Here is a 13566-nt window from a genome sequence, read left to right as displayed (position 1 = left end):
CACCATTGTTTAAAAGTTTGCCGCAGCCATGAATCGAACCGATGCCACCTAGGTGGCAGGCGACCATTCAATCGCAGTACTAAGCTTCCTGTTGGAAAGTCAACCTTACATTAAAGTATTAATGAACCTCAGAAAACTTCAGTCAATTTTCTCGAGAATTTTTGACAATTGCATCGAACTGCTTTGGGTGTCTGATGTTCATATAAAATAAAAAAAGTAAAAAAAGAATTACGGAACTCAGATTGTCTTGTGGTCCCCTTGTCATTCACTCTCTACGGAATGAACATTCCATGTTTTAACGAACCAGTCGAGGTGCAATGGGGCGTCTCAGTGGTCGATAAACCAGAAAGTATTCGTGCACACCTGTGAACGCAGCTGTTGTCATCTGGAACAGAATAAATAGTCGATATGGCTAACACTGTACAGACATTTTTGAGGCATTTGACTCTATGACTCCAGAGACCTCTGCAAGTCTCAAACATCTATGAGGAATATATGCAGGCTGATGCGACGAATGAAAATTTGTACCCAGGGCAGGGTTCGAACCCAAGTCTCCTGCTCACCAGGACGATGTGTTAACCGCTACGCCACCCTGGCTATGAACAGCCGCAGTGATTACACTAGCACGCCTCCGTTCACAGTCCGAACTCCCTGTCACGTCTCAGCCCAGGCGGTATTCCCCCAAAACTCAAACAGCATTGCAGAGGCGCCCCAACTGTGTTGGAATAGTCACTCACCAACACAACAACGAAAAAATCTTGCGGATCTGACTAGTACACCACGTCAACCCACAAAAATGCCCGTTACGTTCTGATCACACTTTGTGTATCCACTCCTAAATTTTACAGCTCGCTTTCAGAGAATAAAGTGGCATGGAAACTAAGTCTCGAAACGGAGTGCACGTGTAGAATCGGCTAATTGAGTGAGGCAAGACCGAAAAAACGTGAATTCCTAAAGCTAGCGGGAAACGATTGAAAGAAACAGTATTCCCTCATTTACATGCCTGCATAAACATAGTCTACTGGTGAGTGTATACTTAGATTTTATAATATGTAAATTATGACACTACCGAAATTGTGATAATTTGTTGTTATTCTAGAGCGGACAGACAACATGGAAGGAGGACAGACTCAACCCATTAGCAGGCCCAGTACGGTGCAGGAAAACCGTTGGCAAGCAAAACAGCTCCCAGGCGTCTCTGAATGAATAAATTCACATGCTGCACATGGTTTTCAGATGAAAGTTACACCTTTCTTCCTGTAAAATAGTGGCAAGTTCAGGTAACGATGAAAGAGGTGGTTAGCAGTAACGTGCCCTTTTCTCTACATAACCACAAACGCTAGATAATATTAAGATCTGGTGATTATGACCGCCAGGGGAGGTGTGACAACTCATCCTAGTGCTCACAAAACCAGACGCAAGCTGTGTGAGCGGAGGCCTTGTCGTCTTGGAACACAGCGTCATCATAGAGGAACAAATGTTGCACCATGGGATGGACCAGATCAGCCACATTGGTCGCATAATCCTTGGCAGCAATGCGACGTGGAGTCCATGGACTAGCTCAGTATGGCTGCCTAAATCATCGGGGAACACCCGCCACGTTTCACTCCTGGAACGTAATCTCGGCCAGAAGTTGGAAACAGAGTGAAACAAGAATCATCAAATGACTTTTTCCATTGCCCCATTTGGCCACGTTTTATGGCGTCAGCACCACTTTTTCCTCGTGGGTGCATTTGCGTCATTGATGAGGGGTTTTGAATTCCAGCTCGCCCTGCACTTCTCTGCTTCTGAAGCTTCCTTTGTGTTTGTAATGTTGATACTGATAGGGTTCGCGAGTGCGACATTCAATTCGGCAGTGACTTGTATACCGTGCGTCCTCTTATTTTTGTTCATAATCGTCTTCAATGACCGTCGGTCACGATCATCCAACACACACTTTGTCCGCGTTGTGACTTAGCGAGTGAAGTTTTCCGCTTTTTCTGTATGCGGTATAAATCTTAAATACGGTCACTCTTGAAACACCAAAGACCTCAGCACCTTGGTTACAGGCGCAGCCACCATACGAACACCAACAGTTTGCCTACGTTCGAAGTCACTTGGTTCGGATATAACGCCCTCACAACTATACAGAACACTGTTCTGACCAGGCGGTTTGAGGCGCAATGTCACAGATTGCGCGGTCCCTCCCGCCGGAGGTTCGAGTCCTCCTCGGGCATGGGTGTGTGTATTGTTCTTAGCACAAGTTAGTTAAAGTAGTGTGTAAGTCTAGGGACCGACTACCTTAGCAGTTTGGTCCCTTAGCAATTCACATATTTGTTCTGACCACCACGAGAATTGCAACGTACTGAGGGCATTGGACGGATGCTGTTTGCGACCAAATACAACAGCGCAAAATGTAGTCTTGGCTAGCATCTGCATTTATGCTCAAACATACATTTGAGATGTTTCCATTTTTTGTCCAACCCCTACAGTTCTTAAATTAATTGCGTGACACCTGTATTTTCAAATTTCCGGATAGATTCTTCTCAAAGGCAGAAATTTTCTGAATTGCAATTTCTTGGAAGTTATGCCGAAGCAATGTAATATTCAATAATGTAAACATATTATTATTATTATTATTATTATTATTATTATTATTACTTTAAAATCCTTACATACTATAAAAATGTGTGTGTAAGTATGTATGTAATATGTTCTACTTTTCTCCTAAATCAATGGATCAATTTCAGCCAACCTTGGTACACATGTACCCTATTGTCAAGCGACACTCGCCTTGGGGGATAAGAACCACGTACCTATCGAAGGGGTGGGGGTGAAAAAGAAGTGTAACTCACGACGCGTGATATCCCAGACCATTCATCCAGTACGGGACAACCAGAGGACTTAGCGACTTACAACATACTTAACAGATAATATCAAACGTTAACGATTTTTTTCTTGCTGAGAATCCCAACAAAATGACGAAAGGAAAAATGTTTATTGCTTACAATTTTTCCGCTGGTCGTGCAATAAAAGTACCACATGAGGCATGACGTTATAATACATTACTTCTTTAATGAAAAATGAAATGTCATGTGGCTAGGGCCTTCCGTCGGGTAGACCGATCCCCGGGTGCATGTCTTTTGAGTTGACGCCACTTCGGCGCCTTACTTGTCGATGAGGATGAGATGATGATGACAACACAACACCCAATCTTTGAGCGGAGAAAATCTCCGATGCCGCCGGAAATCGAACCCGGGCCCCTCTGCACAGCATTCGGCCGCGCTGACCACTCACCTACCGAGGCGGACGCTTCTTTAATACTAACTGTACTGGCGACATATTTTCAGACAGTATGCTTATATATCACTCAATGTAAGTGCAAAATTATATCAATGTGCGACACACATAGTTCAGAAAATATGACGTCATGAACAGTGAGATACGAGAGAAGTTGTTGCATAATGCTTCACATTCAAATTTGTTACTTCTTTGCTATTAACTATATTCGCAATAAATGTCGCAGACAGTATCCGCACATTACGCTGAATGCACCAACAATATTATATCATGTTACATCATATAGTTCAGGGCGGAGTCAACGAGATATGTCGGCCCTGCAACGAACTTGTGACGTCACACTAGTCGTCTTCTCTGCCACAGTTCGCGAATGCTAGGCTGCGTGGTGGGTTCACGGGAAATCAAAATATAATTGAAAAGGTCCCCATTACAGGTCTTACACGTCTCATACGTTGTCGATAGCTTGTACGCATTTAAACGTGGAGAATTATTAACCTCCTCTGAAATAGTTACTCGCTCCCTGCCGGAGACAGGTGCTGGCATTTGTAAGACCTTCAATGTCACGTGCTGTGACGTACGCGCCACGGTCTGTGTTTCTCGTGGGCCTCGGTTCAGGAGAGACGACTTAATAAACACTGAGATACGTGAAAAACTGTCGGATCGTGCACGACATTTAAATTTATTTCTTCATTGCTACTAACTCCACTTGCAGCAGCACATTTTGCGGCTAAACGTAGCTACAAAATTAAATCATTGGTCGACACGTAGCTTAGGAGATATGACGTCGTAAACATTAAGCACAAAGCCAGGTGCTGTGTGGTACGGGCGTGGACGCACAGCTATAAATAAATACCTGGGTAATGCCGGGTTTCTACATCTACATTTATACTCCGAAGCCACCCAACGGTGTGTGGCGGAGGGCACTTTAAGTGCCACTGTCATTACCTCCCTTTCTTATTCCAGTCGCGTATGGTTCGCGGGAAGAATGACTGCCGGAAAGCCTCCGTGCGCGCTCGAATCTCTCTAATTTAACATTCGTGATCTCCTCGGGAGGTATAAGTAGGGGGAAGCAATATATTCGATACCTCATCCAGAAACGCACCCTCTCGAAACCTGGACAGGAAGCTACACCGCGATGCAGAGCGCCTCTCTTGCAGAGTCTGCCACCTGAGTTTGCTAAACATCTCCGTAACGCTATCACGGTTACCAAATAACCCTGTGACGAAACGCGTCGCTCTTCTTTGGATCTTCTCTATCTCCTCCGTCAACCCGACCTGGTACAGATCCCACACTGATGAGCAATACTCAAGTATAGGTCGAACGAATGTTTTGTAAGCTACCTCCTTTGTTGATGGAATACATTTTCTAAGGACTCTCCCAATGAATCTCAACCTGGCACCCGCCTCACCAACAATTAATTTTATATGATCATTCCACTTCAAATGGTTCCGTACGCAGACTCCCAGATATTTTACAGAAGTAACTGCTACCAGTGTTTGTTCCGCTATCATATTATCATACAATAAAAGATCCTTCTTTCTATGTATTCGCAATACTTTACATTTGTCTATGTTAAGGGTCAGTTGCCACTCCCTGTACCAAGTGCCTATCCGCTGCAGATCTTCCTGCATTTCGCTGCATTTTTCTAATGCTGCAACTTCTCTGTATACTACAGCACCATCCGCTAGTATTTTACATATTTTACGGTAGGTAAGCAACTTAGTATTGCAGTACTAAAAATTTTGTATATTTAAGTGTTGTTATTAAAATCGTACCCATCTCTGGCATGTTAAAAAAGGGGGTGACCCCCGCCCAGAACCGAATGGATCCGCCACTGAGAAGCTTTGGCTCCAACCATTTCACTTAGAATGTCCAATGCCTGCCCAGTCTTTGCTGTAATACGCTGATAGTGTGTGTGTGTGTGTGTGTGTGTGTGTGTGTGTGTGTGTGTGTGTGTGTGGCCCATGTCGATCTGGTGTCTTATGTTAAGACCCAGCCGCCTGGCTGAGCGTTACACAGGAACGGTCTACGGTCCGCAACGGACTGCTGTGTTCTTGCATCGGCTTATTTTAACAAGTTTACAGCGAGCACAGTTGTCGCAGCTACCAAGGCAGTGAGGTGACGTGGAGTGTGGGTGTTCGGCAGGCCGCGTGGTGACGGTGAGCAGCCACTGCACGCAGGTGTCGCTGCCCGGCGTGGCGGTGTACGGCGCCACCAAGGCGGGAGTCGCCGCCTGGAGCGACGCGCTGCGCATAGAGCTCGCCAAGTTCGGCGTCCGCGTCGTGCAGGTGCTGCCAGGTAACTGCCGACCACCAGCGCTGCCACCTGTAAAGTAACATCCCTAAATATGGCCCCCCCTTTTTTTTAATTGTATTTCAATTCCCCAGCGGGGCGGGCTGGCAGCAGCATATGCGCTGCTCTTCAGCCGAAAGACATAGAACAAACAATAGAAGACATTTAAAAATATACAAAGGAGAAAACATGGTGAACATAGATATAAAAAAGGGGGAATATCATGGAAGACGACATACAGAAAAGGGGCGACTGTAAAATGGAGATAAAAACCATAAAAAAGTAGCGCACACAAAAAACCACACACTGGGACAATTAAGAGCACAGGCACAGTATGACCGGAGTATAAAAGTATCGATGGATGGCGTAGCACATAACAAACACTGGCAGAACACTAAGTACAAGGCCAGCACACAATTAAAATCACACCTCTTGATGCACAGGAGAAGCAGCACTAAACACAACTCTGACATGGCACACTGACGACGATCAAAACGGAGGACCTGCCAGGCGCAAGGAGATGAGGGAGACCAGAAGAAGGGAGGGAGGGGAAGAGAGAGGGGGAGATGGGCAGGGGGTGCGCCGAAGAGGGCCAGGTAGGGAGGGATGTGAAGGAGAGAGGCAAGGATGGGATGCAGGGTCTCAAAGGGGTGGGGGGGGGGGGGTGGAAGGGGGAATATCCGCTCTGGGAGAAGGAGGGGAGAAGGAAAAGGTGGCCCTGGGGAGGGGGGTGGAGAACAAGGCCATGTTATATTTGGAAGGAAGGATATATGTCACGGCGAAGTTCATCATTCAGGAGTGGGAGGCGCTGGAAATTGCCCTGATGAAGGAGTGTGTACAGGTGGAGAGAGGGTTTTTTTTTTTTTTTACAATAGCTTGTATATCCATAACATTGCTGGAACAAAGAAGAGTACACGCTACACTACGCACCCAAGTATGTTTACTATTTCTGCTAAGGTTCACTTCTGTAACACGTTTATGGAGACAATAGAGGGTGGTCCATTGATAGTGACTGGGCCAAATATCTCACGAAATAAGCATCAAAAGAAAAAAACTACAAAGAACTAAACTCGTCTAGCTTGAAGGGGGAAACCAGATGGCGCTATAGTTGGCCGGCTAGATGGCGCAGCCATAGGTCAAACGGATATCAGCTGCCTTTTTTAAAATAGGAACCCCCTTTTTTATTACATATTCGTGTAGTTCGTAAAGAAATATGAATGATTAGTTGACCACTTTTTTCGCTTTGTGATGGATGGCGCTGTAAGTATAAGTACGTGGTATCACGTAACATTCCGCCAGTACGGACGGAATTTGCTTCGCGATAAATTTCCCGTGTTAAAATGGATCGTTTACCAATTGCGGGCCGGCCGAAGTGGCCGAGCGGTTCTAGGCGCTACAGTCTGGAACCGCGCGACCGCTACGGTCGCAGGTTCGAATTCTGCCTCGGGCATGGATGTGTGTGATGTCCTTAGGTTAGTTAGGTTTAATTAGTTCTAAGTTCTAGGGGACTGATGAGCTCACAAGTTAAGTCCCATAGTGCTCAGAGCCATTTGAACCAATTGCGGAAAAGGTCAATTCGTGTTGATGTATGGCTATTGTGATCAAAATGCCCAACAGGCGTGTGCTATGTATGCTGCTCGCTATACTGGACGACATCATACAAGTGTCCGGACCGTTCGCCGGATAGTTACGTTATTTAAGAAAACAGGAAGTGTTCAGCCACGTGTGAAACGTCAACCACGAGCTGCAACAAATGATGATGGCCAAGTAGGTGTTTTAGCTGCTGTCGTGGCTCGTCCGCACATCAGTAGCACACTAATTGCGCGAGAATCGGAAATCTCAAAAACGTCGGTGTTGAGAATGATACATCAACATCGATTGCAAGCGTACCATATTTCTGTGCACCAGGAATTGCATGGCGACGACTTTGAACGTCGTGTACAGTTCTGCCACTGGGTACAAGAAAAATTACGGGACGGTGACAGATTTTTTACACGCTTTCTATTTAGCGACGAAGCGTCATTCACCAACAGCGGTAACGTAAACTGGCATAATATGCACTATTGGGCAACGGAAAATCCTCGATGGCTGCGACAAGTGGAACATCAGTGACCTCGGCGGGTTAATGTATGGTGCGGCATTACGGGAGGAAGGATAATTGGCCCCCATTTTATCGATGGCAATCTAAATGGTGCAATGTATGCTGATTTCCTACGTAATGTTCTACCGATGTTACTACAAGATGTTTCACTATTTGACAGAATGGCGATGTACTTCCAACATGATGGATGTCCGGCACATAGCTCGCGTGCGGTTGAAGCGGTATTGAATAGGATATTTCATGACAGATGGATTGGTCGTCGAAGCACCATACCATGGTCCGCACGTTCACCGGATATGACGTCCCCGGATTTCTTTCTGTGAAGAAAGCTGAAGGATATTTGCTATCGTGATCCACCGACAACGCCTGACAACATGCGTCAGCACATTGTCAATGCATGTGCGAACATTACGGAAGGCGAACTACTCGCTGTTGAGAGGAATGTCGTTACACGTATTGCCAAATGCATTGAGGTTGACGGACATCATTTTCAGCATTTATTACATTAATGTGGTATTTACAGGTAATCACGCTGAAACGGCATGCTTTCTCAGAAATGATAAGTTCACAAAGGTACATGTATCACATTGCAACAACCGAAATAAAATGTTCAAACGTACCTACGTTCTGTATTTTAATTTAAAATACCTACCTGTTACCAACTGGTCGTCTAAAATTGTGAGCCATATGTTTGTGACTATTACAGCGGCATCTATCACAAAGATAAAAAATGTAGTCCAAGTAAAACAAGTATATTTCTTTACGTACTACACGAAAATGTAATAAAAAAATGGGAGTTCCTTTTTAAAAAAACGCGTTTGATATCCGTTTGACCTATGGCAGCGCCATCTAGCGGGCCAACCATAGCGCCATCTGGTTTCCCACTTCAATCTAGACAAGTTTCGTTCTTTGTAGTTTTTTCGTTTGACGCTTATTTCGTGAGATATTTGGCCCGGTCACTATCAATGGACCACCCTGTAGTGTTACACTTCAGTATAGTATCCCCAGCGGGCACTAAAAATTCGTCAGTTGCCAATCCACACGTGTCAGTGACCAGCAGACTGCCAGTTACAGGGAAATGCTGAGCGAGTTGCGGCCAACACGAAAGCTATCGCAGCGCGGGGGATCGACCCAGCGCCCAAGTCTGCAAGCTAAGTATGATATCACCGAAGCCGAGAGATACCGTCGTAATAGTAAGAAAGAAGAGTTTCGTAAGGAAGGCTAGGTGCAACGCAACTTTAAGTATTCAGGTGCCGAGCCAGCAGAAAAAAAGCCTCTGGAAAGTGAAGTACCGAAAGCCTGAAGTCACTAGGAGAACTTACAGCGAAGAAAAAGCATGACACACGATATCATTGCCACCCCCACAGCCACAGAGCGCACTACAAGCGCCAACGTAAATACCCCACCCTTCTTAACAGATGCCATTGCTGATTGTTAGTTGTCGACTGCCAAGTGCGTCTTGTTAGTCTTAGCCGTTGTCAATTGCAGCTATCCGGCGAGAGGGAAGGCTATGCTGGTCGACCCTCGGCACGGCTAGCTGTCTTCGTTCGTCAATGGAACCACGACTGTAGTAATCTGGGACCGGACCCCTACGGTAGATATAAGGTGATCCAAATGTGGCCCCTATGTATTAAAAGCATGCAAAATTTTGAGAGATGGTAATAAAATCGCTAAGTCACAATAACTTGCAAAAATTAGTTACTAGAAAACACCCAAGTATATATGTCCATTTTTCCAACAACGAATGCAAATAATTGTAGTTTTACGTAAAATTTGCCCACTGCATTTTTCACGACTCCACCGAATCAATTTTTGTCCTTTGGTTTCCCTGTGAATATAGTTCATTGCGTAATGGGCATTTGTATCTTCACGGCCGTTACTTTATTCACCAACATTTATTATGAGGGCCATATTACTAGAATGGCCAGAACTGCAGATGCTGTTTGACTGTCAAAGGAACAGCTGACGTAAAATATGTTCAACAAATCTAAAATGAAGCGAAGAAAGCTAACTTCCTGTGACTAAAAGACTGCTTCTCCGATATATTTCACAGTGAAACACATTCAATAACGAAAACATGCCCAAAACTCGCCTTTGCTCTGAAAACAAAACACGAGATTCAGGACGGTCACAGAGAATGTTTCTTGCTTCACGCACTTGACTCACCACACCCCCCTGAAAAAGCTCGTGTTAATACCGCATGAGCGCACCACATGCTAGAGAGTTTAGATAGGGTGGCTGCATTTGGATAAAGGGCCACATTTGGCTACTTCACATTATTTAGCATGTACAGGGCTCTTCCAAAGACACAAAATAAAAAAATCTATGTCTTACTGTTTACTGGTATTAGTATGTTGAACGATAGAAAATGATTTACAATAACGTCGTTTTACAAAAACCGCTCGAATTACAGGCTCGTCCTATCGTAGGACGCTGGATGGCAATTTCAGACTACCAATTTCTTCTTCCATAAGAGTAGCAGAAGCAATTCGCACTCTTAATTCATTGCAAAATTCTTCGAACAGCCGGCAGTGAGTTACTCAACTTTGAAGTATCGTAATAAATATGGCAATAATGTAAAGATAACCGCTTCATCAGGCTGTGATGAGAGACTTACAGTTTGAAATAACCAAATATTTTAACCACTAGTTTCCTACGATCGTAGGAGAAAAATCGCATTGCGGCAAAATATGCGAATCCAAAATATGTGGTGTTTTAGTTTTATTAAACTTTCTCCGAAAAGATTCTTCAGCAGCTTTGTTTCATTAACATACAGTACGTTGCGATTGCAGTCTTTCTCGGCATATTCCACTGATGAATTCTTCTCGGGTTATCAGCCGAGTGGTGGCGTCGCCTTGTCGCAACGTTTCAATGAGTTTCGTACCCATCATCTTCTGGCGGGATTTTCTTATCAATATTGTGGCGATCTTCGCCAGAAGACGATTGGTACGAAACTCATTGAAACGTTGCGACAAGACGACGCTACCACTCGGCTGATAACCCGAGAAGAATGCGTCATACAGTACGTTCTTTCAGCAGTGTAGAAGATGAATCAACTTTCAGCTTTCCGCCTCCTTTGAATCAAACCTAGATGTGGACATAATTATTTCCGTGACGTGGTGAAGAAGTCGTCCATAAAAAGTCCGCGACAAAGAATTGCGGCAATGAGTCTAAGCTTCAAAAGAGTAGTGCTGTAATACGGGCTCAACACGTACATAACACGTGTTTTTTTCTTATTTTTTCTTTTATTTGTGCCAGCCCTGCCAACCTCCGATACATACTGAATCATTCACACAAACATACCTCAACCACTCTCATATAATATGTACATTGGTTGTAAACGTATTACTTACATCGCAATGTGCTCCCATTATTGCTGTGACGCGCAACCAGTTCAATATGGAATATTTTAGGTAACTGTCCTGCCGTGCGTTGCTTACATCGCGTAATTTATGTGAAAGTGATTATATTCAGTTGCTTAAAGTTGTTTTCTGGAATGTATTCATACCCCGACAAACACACACAAAAGCTACGCTAAGGTGCGTAATGGGGTCTGGCTGCAAAAGTACAAAAAACTATCACTGTAAGTAATAATAACACATTTTCTACCTAGAAATTAATATAAAATTAATTATAAATAAAAGAAAAAGTAGTATAATGAAGACTTGTGAAAATATCCCTGTCCGGAAACTGTGTTTTTACTACAATTCTACAACCTTTCGTTGCTTGTTCTTAGGAGTTGAATTGTATGAACAAAGTATAGCTGTAAATTACATTTTCTCTCCACCTCTTGCTTGTTTCCTCCACAGTTACGTCTCAGTCCACACTCTTAGTCGGCATAGATCGGTCAAAATCGGAAACCTCCGGTCAAATAGCATATTAACTTCAGCGCCCATTCCCAGTCTGTAAGGTCCATCCCATGTAGCGAAGCAGCAGCAAGGACTATTGTTGTACATCGGCTAGCTATGTAGGCAGCGTGTGAACCACTGTTGCCACATAAGCCATATAAGTGACAGCGGCAGTAGTTGTCTGTGGAACTATTTGGACAAAATGACGCCGTAGAAGTGAGATTGTGACAATAGCGTGCGTTTACAAGCACAGCTCGACGGAAAGGTTTCTTATCGTAGGCAGCACGAAATGAGCGGTAGGAGAAATCACGTACCCCTCCCGGCTAATTTTTAAATCGTATGTCCTCCTCGATTTATTTCCGCACTGTTTTTGCGCCCCCTCTGTGCCTGCCCCTATGTTAGGGACATATCTCGCCACCCCCTCGGAACGGCCCCGACTGTAGATGGTGACCAGAGAAACAAATTGGGAACAGGTACCAGCGGCCTTTTCCATGAGGGTGCAATTTCGTGACGTGCGAAATAAATGAGCCAAAAAAAGGGGGGGGGGGGAAGATGAATAGCGCAGTTGGAGGAGAAGGAAGTAGTATATGAAAAAGGAGAAGAAATAGAACGAGAACAGGGGATTAGGTTGGAGCTACCGAAATGTAAAGAAAATCGTGAGGAGACTGGGACTGAACAGTGGTGGGCAATAGTTCCATAAGCTTGGCTCAAGTAATGAAGTAATGCCATCTGTTAGCACATGTGAATGCAGCTTCAGTTAGTTTTATTTTGTTAACAAGTTTGTTGACAAGGTCGATTCACAGATGGCGTTGCAGTTGCTCATCCTGTATCGACGATGCAAGCACCATCTAGATCTAGTGCCATCATTCGAGAAAATTGAGACTTCTCCAGCAGGAACGAGGCTGGAACTATTTAAACAGCGGGAAGAATCGGGCAGTTACCTTTTGAATAACGATTCTTCCTAAATGCAATACGAACAACAAGTGCAAGACAGTAATGTTTGAAGTGGTTACTGCGGATATACATAGAGTAAAGTGTGAAGCGACATGTACTTCGATGACTACAGTGTTATTGTGGACTGTTTACAGTCTAATAAACATGTCTAATCATATGTTGTATTCATATCTGGTCTCCAACCGGAACATCTCGTCTACTGGACGCAATATTCCGGCGGTCCATCTGGCCGCCATCTTCAGGTGACTAGAACGTCGCACTATCTCGTCGGAACTGAAGTCAAACACTCCACGGCAGCTCCTTTATACATAGACCATGGGTCCACCGCACTTGCGCGAAAATAACTGCCCTCTAGCGACAGGCACAACAGCGCATCGGTGGTGAAAGCTCGCAAAAACGATAAATCGATATCAAACACTATTGACAGTTTTTGAAGACCGAGACAAGGACCGTTGTTTCTTAATGTCAAACAGGACAGTGTTAATATTGTCAGATAGCCGGATTTCTGTGGCTTCTTTCACTACACAGTCCCAATAACGCGACGCAGGAGCAACCACTTGTGCCTCATCGTACACTACTTCTGTATCCTTCCGTAAGACAATGTTCCGCCACCGCAGATTTTTCTGGCTGAAATAAACGAGTGTGGTGACGATGCTCCACACAGCGATACTGGACCGTACGAACTGTTTGTCCAATATAGACTTTCCCGCAATGGCAGGAAATCTTGTAGACTCCAGACTTTCTCAAACCTAAATCATCCTTCACTGAGACCAAAAAGGCTCTGGTCTTAGCTGGCGGACGGAATACACTTTTAATATTAAATTTCTTTAAAATTCTGCCTATTTTTGAAGATATGCTCCCCGCTAAAGGTAGGAATGCCACCGATTTGCTTGTATCTTCCTTTGGTTCCCGCTGAGGTCCAATCTGTAGAGCACGATGGCTCTGATTGTCAGTATAACCATTCTGCGTGAACACAGCTTTTAGATGGCCCAGTTCTTGTGTCAGACTATCAGCATCTGAGATGGCGTAAGCTCTTTTTACCAATGTACGTATGACCCCGTTGCGTTGGTACGATGGATGACAACGTGATGC

General features: G+C 44.5%; 1 protein-coding gene across 1 annotated transcript in view; it reads left to right on the top strand.

Moving 5' to 3' along the window:
• LOC126175607 (D-beta-hydroxybutyrate dehydrogenase, mitochondrial-like) overlaps window positions 1–13566 on the top strand; it is a 78871-nt gene that overhangs the window by 52172 nt on the left and 13133 nt on the right. Inside the window, exon 3 of the mRNA XM_049922490.1 lies at window positions 5425–5577. Coding sequence (XP_049778447.1) covers window positions 5425–5577 — 153 coding nt within the window. The remainder of the gene's footprint in view (window positions 1–5424; window positions 5578–13566) is intronic.

Source organism: Schistocerca cancellata, chromosome 1 (genome assembly GCF_023864275.1).
Source record: "Schistocerca cancellata isolate TAMUIC-IGC-003103 chromosome 1, iqSchCanc2.1, whole genome shotgun sequence".
In the NCBI taxonomy this organism is placed as follows: domain Eukaryota; kingdom Metazoa; phylum Arthropoda; class Insecta; order Orthoptera; family Acrididae; genus Schistocerca; species Schistocerca cancellata.
Note: the sequence above shows the minus strand (reverse complement) of the source record. Positions and strands in the feature narration are given on the sequence as shown.